The sequence below is a fragment of the Hydra vulgaris genome, chromosome 09 (genome assembly GCF_038396675.1).
Source record: "Hydra vulgaris chromosome 09, alternate assembly HydraT2T_AEP".
In the NCBI taxonomy this organism is placed as follows: domain Eukaryota; kingdom Metazoa; phylum Cnidaria; class Hydrozoa; order Anthoathecata; family Hydridae; genus Hydra; species Hydra vulgaris.
In genome coordinates, this window is record NC_088928.1 from 32,497,501 (window position 1) to 32,513,604 (window position 16,104).

At 27.3% G+C, this 16,104-nt stretch overlaps 1 protein-coding gene across 1 annotated transcript in view; it reads right to left on the reverse strand.

Annotated features, from left to right (window-relative positions):
- The window catches only part of LOC100199781 (dynein regulatory complex subunit 2), a 54,102-nt gene extending 38,369 nt beyond the window's left edge, over positions 1-15,733 (reverse strand). Inside the window, exons 1-8 of the mRNA XM_065805400.1 lie at positions 15,572-15,733; positions 8,464-8,558; positions 1,438-1,549; positions 1,051-1,103; positions 883-965; positions 708-785; positions 108-162; positions 1-2 (exon numbers count right to left, since the gene is read on the reverse strand). The exon at positions 1-2 is cut by the window's left edge and continues 97 nt beyond it. Of these exons, the coding sequence (XP_065661472.1) occupies positions 1-2; positions 108-162; positions 708-785; positions 883-965; positions 1,051-1,103; positions 1,438-1,549; positions 8,464-8,558; positions 15,572-15,695 (602 nt within the window). The 5' untranslated portion in view covers positions 15,696-15,733. The remainder of the gene's footprint in view (positions 3-107; positions 163-707; positions 786-882; positions 966-1,050; positions 1,104-1,437; positions 1,550-8,463; positions 8,559-15,571) is intronic.
- Positions 15,734-16,104: the final 371 nt, after the last annotated feature.

Here is a 16,104-nt window from a genome sequence, read left to right on the forward strand (position 1 = left end):
GTCTATAAAATAATAAATTATGACAGTAAACAAGAATAATCGCTACATTTATTTAAAAAGATTTTTAAACAGATTATTAAAAACTGTGTTATTTAAAAAGAAAATACCTTTTCCCAAATATTTTGAAGGTCTTCATAAGTTTCATTAAGCTTAATTTGTAAACTAAAATTAAATTTTTTTATTAAAGCTAGGTTTTCAAAAAAACTTATAGGTACAAGGTATCACTTGAAACAAATATAAAACTAGATTAAATTTAAATTATGGAAAAATTAGTTAAATCTAACACATTGATGAAATCAAATACCAATGATGTTAAAGTAGATGTATAGTTTGATATATACAGGTTCCTAGTACATAAAAAATGATAATGGAAGATATTTGGTGGAGTGGATTTAGGAAAAAAAGGCTTTTTTTCCTAAATATATTTCAAACTGTCAATTGCATCAACAGGTACTAGTCTTTCTTCTAAGATTATACCTAAAATTCGAATTGTCTTTCTTCTAAAGTTAGAACTAAAATTTGACTTGTCTTTCTTCTAAAGTTAGGCTTAAAATTTGACTCGTCTTTCTTGTAAAGTTAGGCCTAAAATTCAACTTTTTGTCTAATGAAGGAAGAATAATAAGCACTCAAAGGTTTCATGACTCTCTGCAAAAATTTCAAATGGTTAATAATATTTTACATATATAAGAAGAAAAAGAAAATGATACCTAGCTTTCACAGAGAGAGTCTTGTTAAGAAGTTCCAAGATCTCATCATAACACATTTTCAGTTTGTTTTCCTTCACTCTGACAATAGTTTAAAAAAATTTAGCACTTGTAATTTTTATTTTTTTTTTCAAAAAAATAAATTGCTATTGGAATGCTTTACTAAACAAAGACTTACCCAAGAAATATATTTTCTTTTTTTAATTGTTCTAAATATGGCTTCATTTGAATGATACTTTCTTCAATTACCTTTAACTGATCCTTATATATAAATGAAATACCTACAGTTATTGTAACTGTTTGCAATATAACAACTTTTGAATAGTTGCAAAACTTTGAAACCTACTTTCAGCTGATTGATTGTTTCATTGTTAGTGAGATAAGCAGATAAAACAGCATCTAAATTGTTTCATAGCAAATATATTAAACAGTAATGATCAATTCCTGTTTAAAATAATTTAAGATTTTATTTATTGAGAAAAATATTAAATGTTGACGGACTAAGGATGAAAAGATAAAAAAAAACTCCATGTTCATTTTACATTTTTACCTTTATTATTGATAAAAAATTATAACTATATTAAAAAGCTTCTAAACTTCATTGAGATAAAAAAAAAGGAGAAATTTTTAACTTTCAAAACATTTTTGGAGTTTCCAAATTTAAAAGTCAAGATAAAATATAATGAACACATTACTCTTAAACATAAAGTTTTTTTGTATCTATAAAAAAAACCTTGTTTCTCTTTTTGAAAATTTCTTGGAAACATCATAACTTTATGACGTAGGACACTTGATATAATTGTTTCTTCTTCCACTGCTTGGTGTAATTGCAATCTTTCTGTGTCCTTGATGAAAAATACCAACAATTCTATTTTTGTTATCTTAATACTTTTTATTTTATTCTAGATTTTTTTAAATATTTATCCAGATATTGATAAAAACATTCACACTTTAAATTAAAGTAAAATATGTTTTTTATATCACTAAAAATATGTTTTTTATATCACTAAAAATATGTTTTTTATATCACTAAAAATATGTTTTTTATATCACTAAAAATATGTTTTTTATATCACTAAAAATATGTTTTTTATATCACTAAAAATATGTTTTTTATATCACTAAAAATATGTTTTTTATATCACTAAAAATATGTTTTTTATATCACTAAAAATATGTTTTTTATATCACTAAAAATATGTTTTTTATATCACTAAAAATATGTTTTTTATATCACTAAAAATATGTTTTTTATATCACTAAAAATATGTTTTTTGTATCACTAAAAATATGTTTTTTATATCACTAAAAATATGTTTTTTATATCACTAAAAATATGTTTTTTATATCACTAAAAATATGTTTTTTGTATCACTAAAAATATGTTTTTTATATCACTAAAAATATGTTTTTTATATCACTAAAAATATGTTTTTTATATCACTAAAAATATGTTTTTTATATCACTAAAAATATGTTTTTTATATCACTAAAAATATGTTTTTTATATCACTAAAAATATGTTTTTTATATCACTAAAAATATGTTTTTTATATCACTAAAAATATGTTTTTTATATCACTAAAAATATGTTTTTTATATCACTAAAAATATGTTTTTTATATCACTAAAAATATGTTTTTTATATCACTAAAAATATGTTTTTTATATCACTAAAAATATGTTTTTTATATCAAGGATATATATAAAAATATAAGTAATAAATAACAATGAGAAGAAAACACATATCTAATTTAACAATAAGAAAAATAATAACAATAGTAATAATAATAATAACAATAATAATAACTTTTTCTCTTTTGTTGAAAATCAACTTACAGGTAGTCGGCAAAAGTCTGGGTGAGGCTTGCACACAATTCGCTGTTGTACATGAAGTGTTACCAATATTTATTAATAAGATTAGAAATTACAGAATTTCAAGATTAATTTGAATTGAGTGTTTTTAATTATAGATAATTTTTTTTGTCAGTAATACCAAGCTTAGTTCAGCCAATCAATAAATGAAAATAATTCACACTTGTCCAAAAATGAGAATAATTACTCCAAAAAGCACTGGAAAAACCCTTTGGTGGGAACAATTCACACCTTCCCGATAAGAAAAATCCAAAAATTGAAATCTTTTATGACCGTCCAAGAAAAAAGTTCAATTTGAAGTTTTCGGCATTGTCCAAAAAGTTTGCAAAATGGTACAATATGTATCTTTGGAATAAAAATCATAAAAATAAGTCAGAAATTGTATTAAAAACATTTTGTTATTATTACAAAGCCCTAGTGAGTAATATTTAATTCTAAACAAGTTTTTGTAATTCCAGAAAAAAGCAGTTTTTATCAAGTGTTAAATTCTGCATTACATCTTTTTTTTTAACTTCAAAGCGAAAACGCCAAATTCTGTTAAAAAACAAGATGACTGTAGGAAAATAGTTTGTTTCCTATGTTTGAACAAATGTACTCAAGAATTGACAAGTTTTTTGATTGAACAAATCAAGAAATCAGTTTCACTCACACTTGACTTTTTTGACTCACGAGTTCCAAGTGGAATATGCAATACCTGCAGGATTCTTTTAGGAAAAAAGTGCAAAAGCGAAAATGTGGCTCTCCCAAAACTTTATGATTTCACAGAAGTCCTGGTTAGACCAGAGACATGTGGTCAGCCTTGTGATTGCATTATTTGTTGAATTGGTCATTTAAAAGCACTTCAAAAGCAGAATCTCACACTTGTTGCAAGAGGAGTGTCACATCAGTGCAATCAATACACCTTCAGAGAAAATCTTGAAGAACTTGCTTCAAAGGATCCAAAAACCAGTGAACAGATTGCATCGACTGTTATCTCAGCAAAACAGTCCTCACCTCATGGAACTGTTAGAATTGCGCAAAGTGGTGGAGGCCGTCCCATGCCAATAACTCCAGGTAAAGGCAATCTTGCTTAATACTTCAACAGTTAAAATACTACATAAAATGTTTTGCATTTTAATAAGGCCACTGCTTTTTAAGTGTCTCAAGTTGTTTTTCAAATTTTTTTCCTAAAGGTCCTTCAAACCCCAAGAGACTGTTTGGTGATGTGCCACTTTTACAAGCTCAAGATCTTGTCTGCATACAAAACAACACTGGACTGTCAAACAACAACATCAAAAAACCTGCATCTACATTAAACCAAGTCACAAATACAAAAGTTGTTGAGCCATAGGCAATTGGCAGACCACTTCCAGAGACAGTGGAGTTAAGGGCCAACTTCTCGTTGCAGTTGCTGAGGATGTTCCTGAAAATTATAGGACCCCTAAAGTCCACGCCATTTTCTTTTATGTCAAGGAATTCATTGATTACAGGAAGGAACCTCTTGGCAAGTACAGTGAGCAGGCCACAGAGGCATTGCATCACAACTTCAGGACACATTGAGAAAAATACAGGAGGCCAATAGACCATCCAGAATATTTTCAAAACCTACAAAATTGTCTTGCTGATTTCAACAGCAAGAACTTGTGAAAGCATTGGCTCCTCTTGAAAACCTGTTGAAATTTTTAAAGAAAATCATCATTTTGAATTTAAAATTCTGATTAAAATTAAAGGAATGCACTGCTTGTTTTTTGAATTTAATATGTGGAAAGTGCTGTGAAGAAATATTTGATTACATAAGAAAAAAAAACCTTGTATTTATTGAGAATAAAATGTTTAGAAAAGCAAAAATTGTTTTATTATGATTCTCAAAGCAGTCAATATACTATTTCTGACTTATTTTTATGTTTTTATTACAAAGATAAAAAATGTTATATTTCCAGCATTTTTCAACTTTTTTGAAAAATGCTGGAAATAAAACATTTTTCGAAAACTTCAAAGTGAATTTTTTTTCTTGGACAGTCATAAAAGATTTCAATTTTTGAATTTTTCATATCAGGAAGGTGTGCATATTGTTCCCACCAAAGAGTTTTTCCGGTACTTTTTGGAGTAATTATTCTCATTTTTGGACAAAAGTTGGTAAAAAGTTCTTTGAAGGAACTCCTAATATTTATATGAGCCAAGCTAATTCATTAATTAAATTGACTAAAATAAATTTAAGAAAATTAAAACAAATCAAAACAAAGGAGGAGGAGGGGAGGGAAGGAGGGGGAATGTTCATCCCCCTCCCCCTCCTTTCTTAAGATATTTTCTTACCTAAAATATTGAATTAGTACTAGAATTTTTAATTAAAAAAAAAGAATTAATAGATAAACAATTTTAAAATTTATCATTAAAATTTATTTTTATGACAAACAAGCAAATAAATAGTTGGTATAAATTGAAAATATTAATGCTAAGTGGGACTAAGTTGGGACTAATTTTTAAGAAATTTAAAATTAAAGTCATTTTTTAAAATTTATTAGGTATTAAAAGGTATTAGTAATAGAAAAAGGTTTTTTTTAATTTTTTTAAAATTGAATTTTTGAATCGCTTGTTTATTTATCAATAGAAGAACTTTTCAGTAGTGTTCTACTTGATGTAAAAAGAATCCTTTCTGCTCTTCATCTTTGGTAATAGATTTTGCAAAGTCTTGAATTAGATTGACAGCTTGTTCTGCTATATCATTTACAGATTTCAATTATTTAATATACTCAAATTTGATGAAAAATTTTTGTTAGCTTTCCAAAATTATGGGGATTGGGCTAACCAGCCATTACCTTTATTTGAATATCCAAATAAATTTAGAATGTTGTCTGATTTTGGTCAAACTACATCAGTCAAACAGGTAGTTGGCTTTAGAAAAGGAGAAGAAAAAGAAAACAAAAATCCAAATTAAATTAATTCGAAGGCAGCAATAGCAACATCATTGTCAGTTTTTTTATAAACATGCAATTCTTCGTAGAATTCTAAGTCATTAAATGGTGCATCAATTGTGTTTGTACATGTGGGTCACATTTTCACATAAAATAGCATTGTAAATTTACCAAAATGTGTTAACTTCTCTATACATCTTTCTTCATACTCTGCCAATGCAGCAAAAGCAAACAATTTTGATGTGTACAAAAATGTACACATCCATCAGAATGAAAGACTGTACATTTATTTGTTTTTGATTCAGTAATTGAAAAGCAAGTTGGCAATATTCTGGATAATCGTATCCTAACATTTTTTGAGAATTCTGGTTAGGTACACTAGACAAAAAAATTACTTCTTCTGCTTGTTTGGTCTTTAATAATGGCACCTCAGTTTTAATTCTTCTAAAAGTGGTATCTAAACTTAAATAAAATTTGGGTCATACTTCATTTTTAAAGTGTCTAAGTAGCTCGTAACTTGGAGGTTTAACATTCTTCAAAAATTGTTAAGTAAACAGAAGACACTATATTTTAAAGATACTATATCTTTCTAAGATATAGTATCTTTAAAATATAGTGTCTTTTTTATCTCTAAAGATAATTAAAGTTCTTTAACTATCTTTGCAGAACCATTTAACCCATCTAAATTTGATGAAGTTGTGTCAAAAATCTTTGCTACAAGTATTTTTTCTAGGCCTTTACAGCATCTATAGTTGATGTTACCTGACTTCCCCCAGTTGTATCAGGAATCCTAGACACACACAATAATTTTCCTTCAAGTGCACCTAAAATGATTCCAGATCTTCCTTAGTTTGATAGATTCGACCTATCAGTCATTAGGGAAACTTTAGGGTATTCTAAAATCTTAACTTTTTATTCTGTTTAGTAATAGCACTTTCTTCCTTTTTATCAGAAACTTTGTCTTCATTATCGAATTCTGGCAATATATTGAATCTCCATTTTTTTATATCTTCTTTTCTTAATTTTTTTGCTCCTTTTTTTTTACTTTCATAGTATAAGTATTTATTTATAATTATCTAAACTGCTTTTTTAATTGATGCTGATCTGAGAGAAAATTTAAATCTGATATTTGATATCTTTTCGATCATTGCAAGATATAGATAATAGCAAAAAACCTCTATTAATTGGTAGTGGACTAAATATTTGTGGTTTAAGTGTAGGCAATAATTTCCCAACAATTTTATCAAAAATCTCATTATTTTTCCTCAATTTAATATTGCTCCTATCAGATTGAATATTTTTTTATATATGCTATCATATCTTTAGATGTAAAAAATAAATACAAATTATAGAAATATAAAATTATTTAAAGAAAAATAACTATATTCATAGTGAAAATTTTTCTAATCTTAAACTTTGCATGTAACTTTTATAAGTTAATAACTTTTGATAATAACTGAATAAATAAGTCGATCTTGAGTTAAATGCTTTATTTGAATTTATAATGTGGGATCAAAGTTGATACAAAACATGTTTAATTAAAACAATACATTTTCATATTTAGCTTAAAATCACTGTTTAATGTTAAATAATTTTTTAAAAGGTTGGTGGCAGAGAAGATAAAACTTTTGAAAAAGGGCCAGTAGGGCTATATATATGCAGCCATAAACTGCAACCCCTAGACCTGACTGTCTATGGACCACTCAAAACTTATTATAACACTGTTGTAACAGATTGGATGGTAAGCGATCCTGGCAAAACGATAACAATTTATGAAATCCCAAAATTAGCAGCAAAAGCCATCCCACTTGCATTCAAGTTGCAAAATATTCAAACAGGATTCCAAGTGACACTGTTTAATTTTTTGTAAAGTCTATGATAAGAAAAAATGTATGTATTACAATTTTTTATAGCAATGCTATATAATACTTAAGAATTGTAGTATATTAAAAGAATATCGTGCATATTAAATACAGTGCCCAAACCTCCCCACAGGAGTGCCTAAACCTCCCAACCACATGGAGTTTTGGGCACTTTGGACATGTGTTAGAAAATCTTTAGTAACTTTGCGGATAATTATAATATTAAAACTCCTCTTAGTAATAGTTACTGCCAAACATGTGTGCTAGATATATTTGAAATAAAATTTTGATTATAATAAAAAATAACTGTTTTATTAGCATTTATGTGAAAAAGTGCCCAATGCTCCCCTCTCTCCCCTATATATATATAATAATATATATATATATATATATATATATATATATATATATATATATATATATATATATATATATATATATATATATATATATATATATATATATATATATATATATATATATATATATATATATATATATATATATATATATATATATAGAAAAACCTCGGAATTAGGAAAATTGAGGTCGGCAATAATTTGCCAACCTTGATCTTTTACAGGTCGGCAAAAAAAATTTGATACAAAGGTTTCAAACACTTTAAATTTGGCAGTTAGGTTGACATTGTTGAATGCTGACCCTAATTTCGAGGGTTGCATATATATATAAGTATATATATATATATAAATATAAATATATATATATATATATATATATATATATATATAAATATATATATATATATATATATATGTATATAAATATATTTTAAAGTGAACAAATACATAGGCAATACATACATATATATATATATATATATATATATATATATATATATATATATATATATATATATATATATAGGCAATTTTTTGCCGACCTCAAACAATTTAAGGTCAGCGATTAGGTGCCAATTCTTGCCATTTTGATTTAAAATTTTTAAACTTTGTAGTCTATTTTTTATTACCTTTTGAACCCAACATCAGTTTTACTTAATTATTATTCAAGTTATCATTTTCAACAGCAAAAAGTTCTGTTTTAACAACTCTTCAGGAAGTTTAGTGCTAATAATTTATATATACTTATTAGACATAAAAATATTTAACAAACCAAAACTTTTAGCGAATCTATGATTTCTTTAATACTTTCTGAATTAAGTGCGCAAACCACATCTTTACCATCTAATAAGACTGAAATCTTTCTTACTAAAATAAAAATTATTTTAAAATATTTTTTTTGTAGAATGTATTACATTTTTGTTATTAACTTTATTTCTCTTGTTTTGAATATTATGGAGAAAGAGGCATAAGAGCAAACAAATTTGAAAAAAAAAGTGAACAAATACATAAGCAATACATATATATATATATATATATATATATATATATATATATATATATATATATATATATATATATATATATATATATATATATATATATACATATATATGTATATATATATATATATATATATATATTTTTTTTTTTAAACATCTTCACTTCCAACAAGGCTGCAAGCAGCCACTAATTAAAGTTGGAAGTTACTGAAAGAGAAAAGATGAAGATTGTAGAGCAAGATAACGATTGACGGATGACTTAAAAGATTGCAAATTATATGATTCAGGAAAGCAAGATGAAGGAAGCGAATTCCAAAGAGCTGATGTTCGAGGAAAAAAACTAGACAAATAAGAGTTTTTGTAGCACTTAGGAACAGTCACAGAAAATATATATACATATATATATATGTATATATATATATATATATATATATATATATATATATATATGTTGTTGTGTTAATGCGATTTATGTATACATGTATGTTTTGTATTACACTATATATATACTTTATGTATTTTGTTATTTTGTTATAGGCTAGTATTATTATAGCTCTTTTGAGCCAACATAATTAATTTGGTTATTCTTTACAATCAAAAGAATGAAATCAAAAAAAGATGGAGCGATTCATGAAACCTGATAGACTTGGTATAGATCCGAACTCAACAAATGCAGAAAAAACATACAACCACTGGTTAAGAACATTTTACAATTTTGTAAGTACAGTTGATGATAACTCCATTAAGCTTAATCTTCTAATAAACCATATTGAACCTAATGTCTATGAATTCATATCAGAGTGTGATGATTTTGAACAAGCAACAAGTATTCTTGAGTCTATCTACTTAAAACCAAAGAATGAAATATTTGCCAGACACATTTTATCAACACGGAAGCAAAAACCGAGTGAATCAATAGATCAATTCCTAAATGAACTTAAAAATTTGTCTAAGGACTGTAAGTTCACTGCTGTAAGTACTGAACAATATAAATCTGAAATGATTCGCGATGCATTTATAAATGGCTTACTCTCCAATGTTATATGTCAACGCTTACTAGAAAACAAAAAATTAGACCTTTCATCAGCCTTTGACCAAGCTAGATCTTTAAACGTCGCCCAACAAAATTCAAACTTATACTCACAACCAACCATACCTATCTCTGCCTCTATTCAGGAAATCAAATCATCTTTGCAAAATCAATCCATGACTGATAATCACTTAGCTGCTATAGTAAAATCAAAACAACTGTGCTGGTTTTGTGGAAATATCAGACATCCACGTACTAAATGTCCTGTTCGTAAAGCTATCTGTCACAAACGTAAAAAAGTTGGTCATTTTGAGAAACTTTGCAGATCATCTAGTGTTTCTGCTGCCGTTCCTAAAATTGATGATGATTACTTCTGTGCCACCATATCAGCTTCGGCAAACTCTCCCTTCAGAGTCTGTCATAACATCATTGTTAATGATAAGTATAAAGCAGAAGCTTTAATTGATAGTGGGAGTACAAATAAAAGTTTCATTAATAATAAACTAGTGGCTCTACTCAATCTAGATGTTATTTATGAACAGAGTGTAATCAGAATGGCATCAGCTTCTTTATCAGCAAAATCAGATGGATATTGCTATGTTTCAATAACTCTTCAAAACAAAATCTATAACAAAGTCAAGTTGCATGTGCTAGATAACTTATGTATAGATATTATTCTTGGCACAGATTTTCAAGAGTTGCATGAAAGTATTACCATTAAGTATGGTGGGAAAAGACCACCCATAACATTCGCAGCTTTAACAACAATGAAAACTGAACCTGCTGAATTGTTTGCTAATCTCACGAAAGATTGTCGACCGATTGCCACTAGATCTAGAAATTATTCTCAAAGAGATAAAGAATTTATTAAATCTGAAATCCATCGCCTGGTCCAAGCAGGAATAATAGAGCCTAGTAATTCACCATGGCGTGCCCAGGTCCTAGTAGTAAATGAAAAATGGTTGTTGATTATTCTGAAACTATTAATAAGTATACTCAATTGGACGCATATCCTCTAGCTAAGATTGAAACGATTGTAAGCATAATTTCCAAATACAAAATTTATAGTACTCTCGATCTTTGCTCAGCATACTACCAAATACCTTTATCAAAAAAAGATCGACCATATACTGCCTTTGAAGCTGACAATAAGTTGTGGCAATATACTAGAATGTCTTTTGGAGTTACCAATGGATCTGCATGTTTTCAACGCAAAATAGATAACTTTGTTAGAACATATAAACTAACTGACTGCTTTCCTTTCATTGATAACATTACAATATGTGGTAATAGTCAGAAAGAACATGATGAAAATCTACTTAAATTCAGATTAGCTGCTATTGATGCTGGGATTACATTTAATGAAGAGAAGTGTGTATTTTCAACTGAGACCTTAGATTTTTTAGGTTACCGTATATCTTATGGGTCCTTGAAACCAGATCCTCAGAGACTTGCTCCTCTCATTAAATTACCTCCACCTGTTAATGCAAAGTCTTTACAGTGTATTATTGGAATGTTCTCATACTATGCAAAATGGATAAGAAAGTTTTCAGATAAAATTAGACCTTTGAACTCTGTTACCCAATTCCCACTCAATCAGCAGCAAATATAAATATGTTCAATCTTCCACGCAAACCATTGATGAGAATATACCTTTTACTGTAGAGACTGATGCTTCTGATTTTGCCATATCCGCCACGCTTAACCAAGATGGAAGGCCTGTTGCCTTCCTTTTACGAACCCTTCAAGGGAGTGAACAATACTATTCATCAGTGGAGATGCCAATGATTTATGGTCGAAGCCATAAATCATTGGCGCCATTTTCTTTTGGGTCGACATTTTATTCTCATCACTGACCAATGATCTGTGGCATTTATGTATGATTATAAATCAAGCAGTAAAATAAAGAATGATAAAATAATGCGTTGGAGAATAGCCTTGTCTTCATATTCTTACAATATCCACTATCGCCCTGGCCAATGTAATAGTGGTCCAGATACATTTACTTGTATTAGATGTGCAACAATAAGTTCAGAATCATTATATGATTTGCATGCTGCACTTTGCCATCCTGGTGTTACTCACCTCCATCATTTTATTCGATCAAGAAACCTCCCTTATTCAGTAGAAGATGTAACAAATATGTAAAGATTGTAGAATATGCAAAGAAATAAAACCCAAGTACTATCCCTCAAATGATGTGCACCTAATTAAAGCAACCCAGCCATTCGAACGTATATCTATTGACTTCAAAGGTCCATTACCTTCTTCTACCCCTGAACAATATATGCTTACAATTGTAGACGAATACTCACGTTTTCCTTTTGCTTATCCTGTAAAAGATATGACAACTCAGACAATAATAAACTGTTTAGCTGATCCTTTTTCTATGTTTGGTATGCCTAGTTATGTTCATTTTGATCGTGGATCCTCATTAATATCTTCTGAATTAAAGCACTGGTTCTTATCAAAAGGGATTGCAACTAGCAGAACAACCCCTTACAACCTGACTGGAAATGGGCAAGTTGAAAGATACAATGGAATTATTTGGAAATCAATATTACTCACTCTTAAATCTCGAAATCTGCCTATATCATCATGGAAAAGAGTTCTACCTGATGCACTTCATGCTACAAGATCCCTATTATGTACTTCTACTAACTGTAGTCCACATGAACGTCTTTTCAATTTTCAACGAAGATCATCATCTGGGTCCTCAATTCCTTCATGGCTTGTCAACCCGGGACCTGTACTTATAAGAAGAAATGCGATGCAAAGTAAATATGAAGATTCAGTGAATGAGGTTCAACTCATCGAAGCAAATCCTCATTATGCTCATGTGAGATTTCCTAATGGTCATGAGACAACAGTGTCTAGTAAACAGCTGGCTTATATTGGAACAACTCCTATAATACAGACATCAAACAACAATTTAGAAGTAACAACCATCAATAACACCCAACCCCTAATGATAATAATGAAACTCCTTTAATCTCCGAAAAGGGACTAGAAAACAAAGTGAATCCTATAGAACAAATTAACACTATGCCTCGTAGATCTTCACGAATTTCTAAAGCACCAGAAAAAATTAACTTATAAATATCCCTGAACACTTTTAAGAGGGTGAATGTTGTGTTAATGCGATTTATGTATACATATATGTTTTGTATTACACTATATATATACTTTATGTATTTTGTTATTTTGTTATAGGCTAGTATTATTATAGCTCTTTTGAGCCAACATAATTAATTTGGTTATTCTTTACATATATATATATATATATATATATATATATATATATATATATATATATATATTTTGTATATATATAAAAAAAATATATATACATTTTTTTTTAATATATAAATAAATAAATATTTATATATATGTTTTATATATATACATTTATATATATATTTATATATAAAATATATAAATATATATATATATATATATATATATATATATATATATATATATATATATATATATATATATATATACATGCATTTATGTATGCATATATGTGGTAGAGATGGATGGTATGTATATATATGATAGAGTGCTTGCTTTATAAGTGAGAAGTTCTGAGTTTGATCCTCACCACATCCCTGGTAGTAAGTTTCATGCTCAACTTATTTCTCCATGTAGCAGCCTTGTTCGTCAAAGTTTATGTTTTAGAGTTAAAGAGTTGAGAGAGGTTTTTAATCATAATAAAATAGCTTCCTCAACTGTAGTGGCCTTTTTGGCCTTGGGAAGATAAACAACATTTTTTTTTTAACTATTGGGCTTATATATTTAAAAAAGAGAAACCTGATGATGGAGGATTGAGTCGATAGAGGTTGATCAAGCAGCAAATCTAATCTTTGTATAGAAGATTAAATAATGATATATTGACAAATGATACAGTAATATTTGAAATGATGTTTTAATCGTAACTGATAAATCATGATAGAAATATTGATAAACAAATTTTGATGAACTAAAATAGATAATAATTAAATAGTAAGAAAAACAGTGTATAGTAATAAAGTTTTACAATTAATAAAGATTCACAAAACTATTTTATTTTTTACAATATCCACAAAATTAACCTTAACTCTACATCAATTTAGGGTAAAAATAATTAGTTGAAATGCTTGAATGTGGATCAAAATACCATTCCATCTAATCATCGTTATACTAGAAGAGATAAAAAAAGACTGAGAACATTGAACAAATGTGAATATAGCTGAAAATATTGAGCAGTTGGACATTCTTATTGAAAAGAACCCTTATGTTATAACTGAAGCCCTATACATTAATTAACTACTTACAATCAAATTTATAATTCACAACTCTTTTAATAAAAGAAAACAAGCATCACATTGAATACCCTGCAAAAAATGATCAAAATCATAACGATAGAGTTGAGACATATAAGAAACATTCATCCTTATTCAGAAACAATTTATTGAGACTATATAATGTTGTAAACAGGGGATTATATTTGTTGAGTTGTGGTTTTATTAGAGACAAGTCGGACGCAATTCAGTTAATAGTAGATGAGTTGATAAATGTGAATGTCTGATAACCATAGTAAGACATGCCAGTTTTGTAAAAAAAACATGTTCTACATCTTTAAAATAGCAGTTCATTTAAAGTATGTTGAAAAGGAGATACCAGTACTATGTCAAAAATTGTTTAAAACTTATTATGATCAAAATAAATCAACAAATGCCATTACAGAGATTCAAAACTTGTTAATTATTAAAAATATTTAAAATGATAACATGATAACACTTCACTCCAACTGAAAAAAGTTTTAGTAAAATAACTGTTAAAAACTGAAAGCTATTTTGCTATGACAAAGGAATATAATTTACTCAAGTAAAATTGCACATTACTTTTTATTTAAATGAAAACTTAACTAAACATAACTTCTTCAAAAAAATGGAATTTCAACCATAAAAACCTTTTTTTTTCTTTCAACCTTGATATAAAGATAAATATTGACATAAAGTGACATAAAGGTAAATATACATTAAATAAAGATGTGTTTACATTCAATTCAAGGGTTGTAATAAGTTTAGGAAATCAAATAGTTCAAACTATGAAGTTCTAAATAAAAACTTAAACTAGTTACAACCCATTTTAGGTATCTTTATTTTGTTTAAAATTGAAAAAAAAAATTATGTTTTTGAGAAAAGTGAGGAATGGCCCCAGATGCCCTGGCAACTTGAACCCTCGAGTCATCTGCCCTAGAAACAATTTTAACATGTGTTTATCAGGACTAAACTAATGCTGAAATTTTCAGAGCTCCATCTAGTCTGAAACGTAGTGAAAAATCAATTACAATATTCTGCTACAAAATAGTGGAGACCCCGTTATCCATATATAGATATCCATACACTTGCAGATCAAAATCCTTATGCTTTCTGAAAGATCAATAAATATAGAATGAGTAAAAACTTTTTTTATATCATCAAGGTCACATGGGTTTCTTGAGTATCAAAATAGGTATATAAAAAATTGCCTGAATTTATTTAATTTGATAAATGCAGGTGCTTAATAATAGTCATTTGACATGGAATTACCCTATGTAATTTTCAGTGCAAAACAAACATGAGTTCAGCGTTAATAAATAAAATCATTAAAAAAGTAACTAAAATAAACAACGCAAAAAAACTATACTTTGTAGATAAAAGAAATCCTTTATAAATACATAAATATATATATACATTTAAAATATATATATATATATATATATATATATATATATATATATATATATATATATATATATATATATATATATATATATATATATATATATACATATATGTATATAGTTTGTAAAAACTTACACAGCATATGTAAATCTTGCTTTTTTGATTTTGTTAGAACTGTCATATTTGATTCTTTGTCTAAAACTTCTTGAAAGGGACTTAGAATGTGCACAGAAGCCATTGTTTTTGCACGAAATTTCATGGTGATTTATTTTTAAGCTATAAGACTTAAAGTTTTATATTCTAAAAAAATATATATTATAACAGTAATCAGACTATAAAAGAAATAAATTTTTCGGTGTGGCATCCTTATTAGACTTGAAATAAGCCCTCATAACTTTTAATAGTAAAATTCAATAAGAAAATTAAATTAAAAAATTTCTTTACACTAAAGGAAATATATACATATAGAAATTATTTTGGTGTTGCTAATAGTACTCCATTGCAGTTGTCATTATTGCAGTTGTCATTATTGATTAAGATCACTTTAACAAAATTTTATGTTGTTTTTTCAATATTTCTGAATATAATTTTTTTAAATATTTTTATTTTTAAAGAAAAATTATTTAAAATTTCTAAAGATAAGTTACCTTCAAAAGGTAACCTATTCT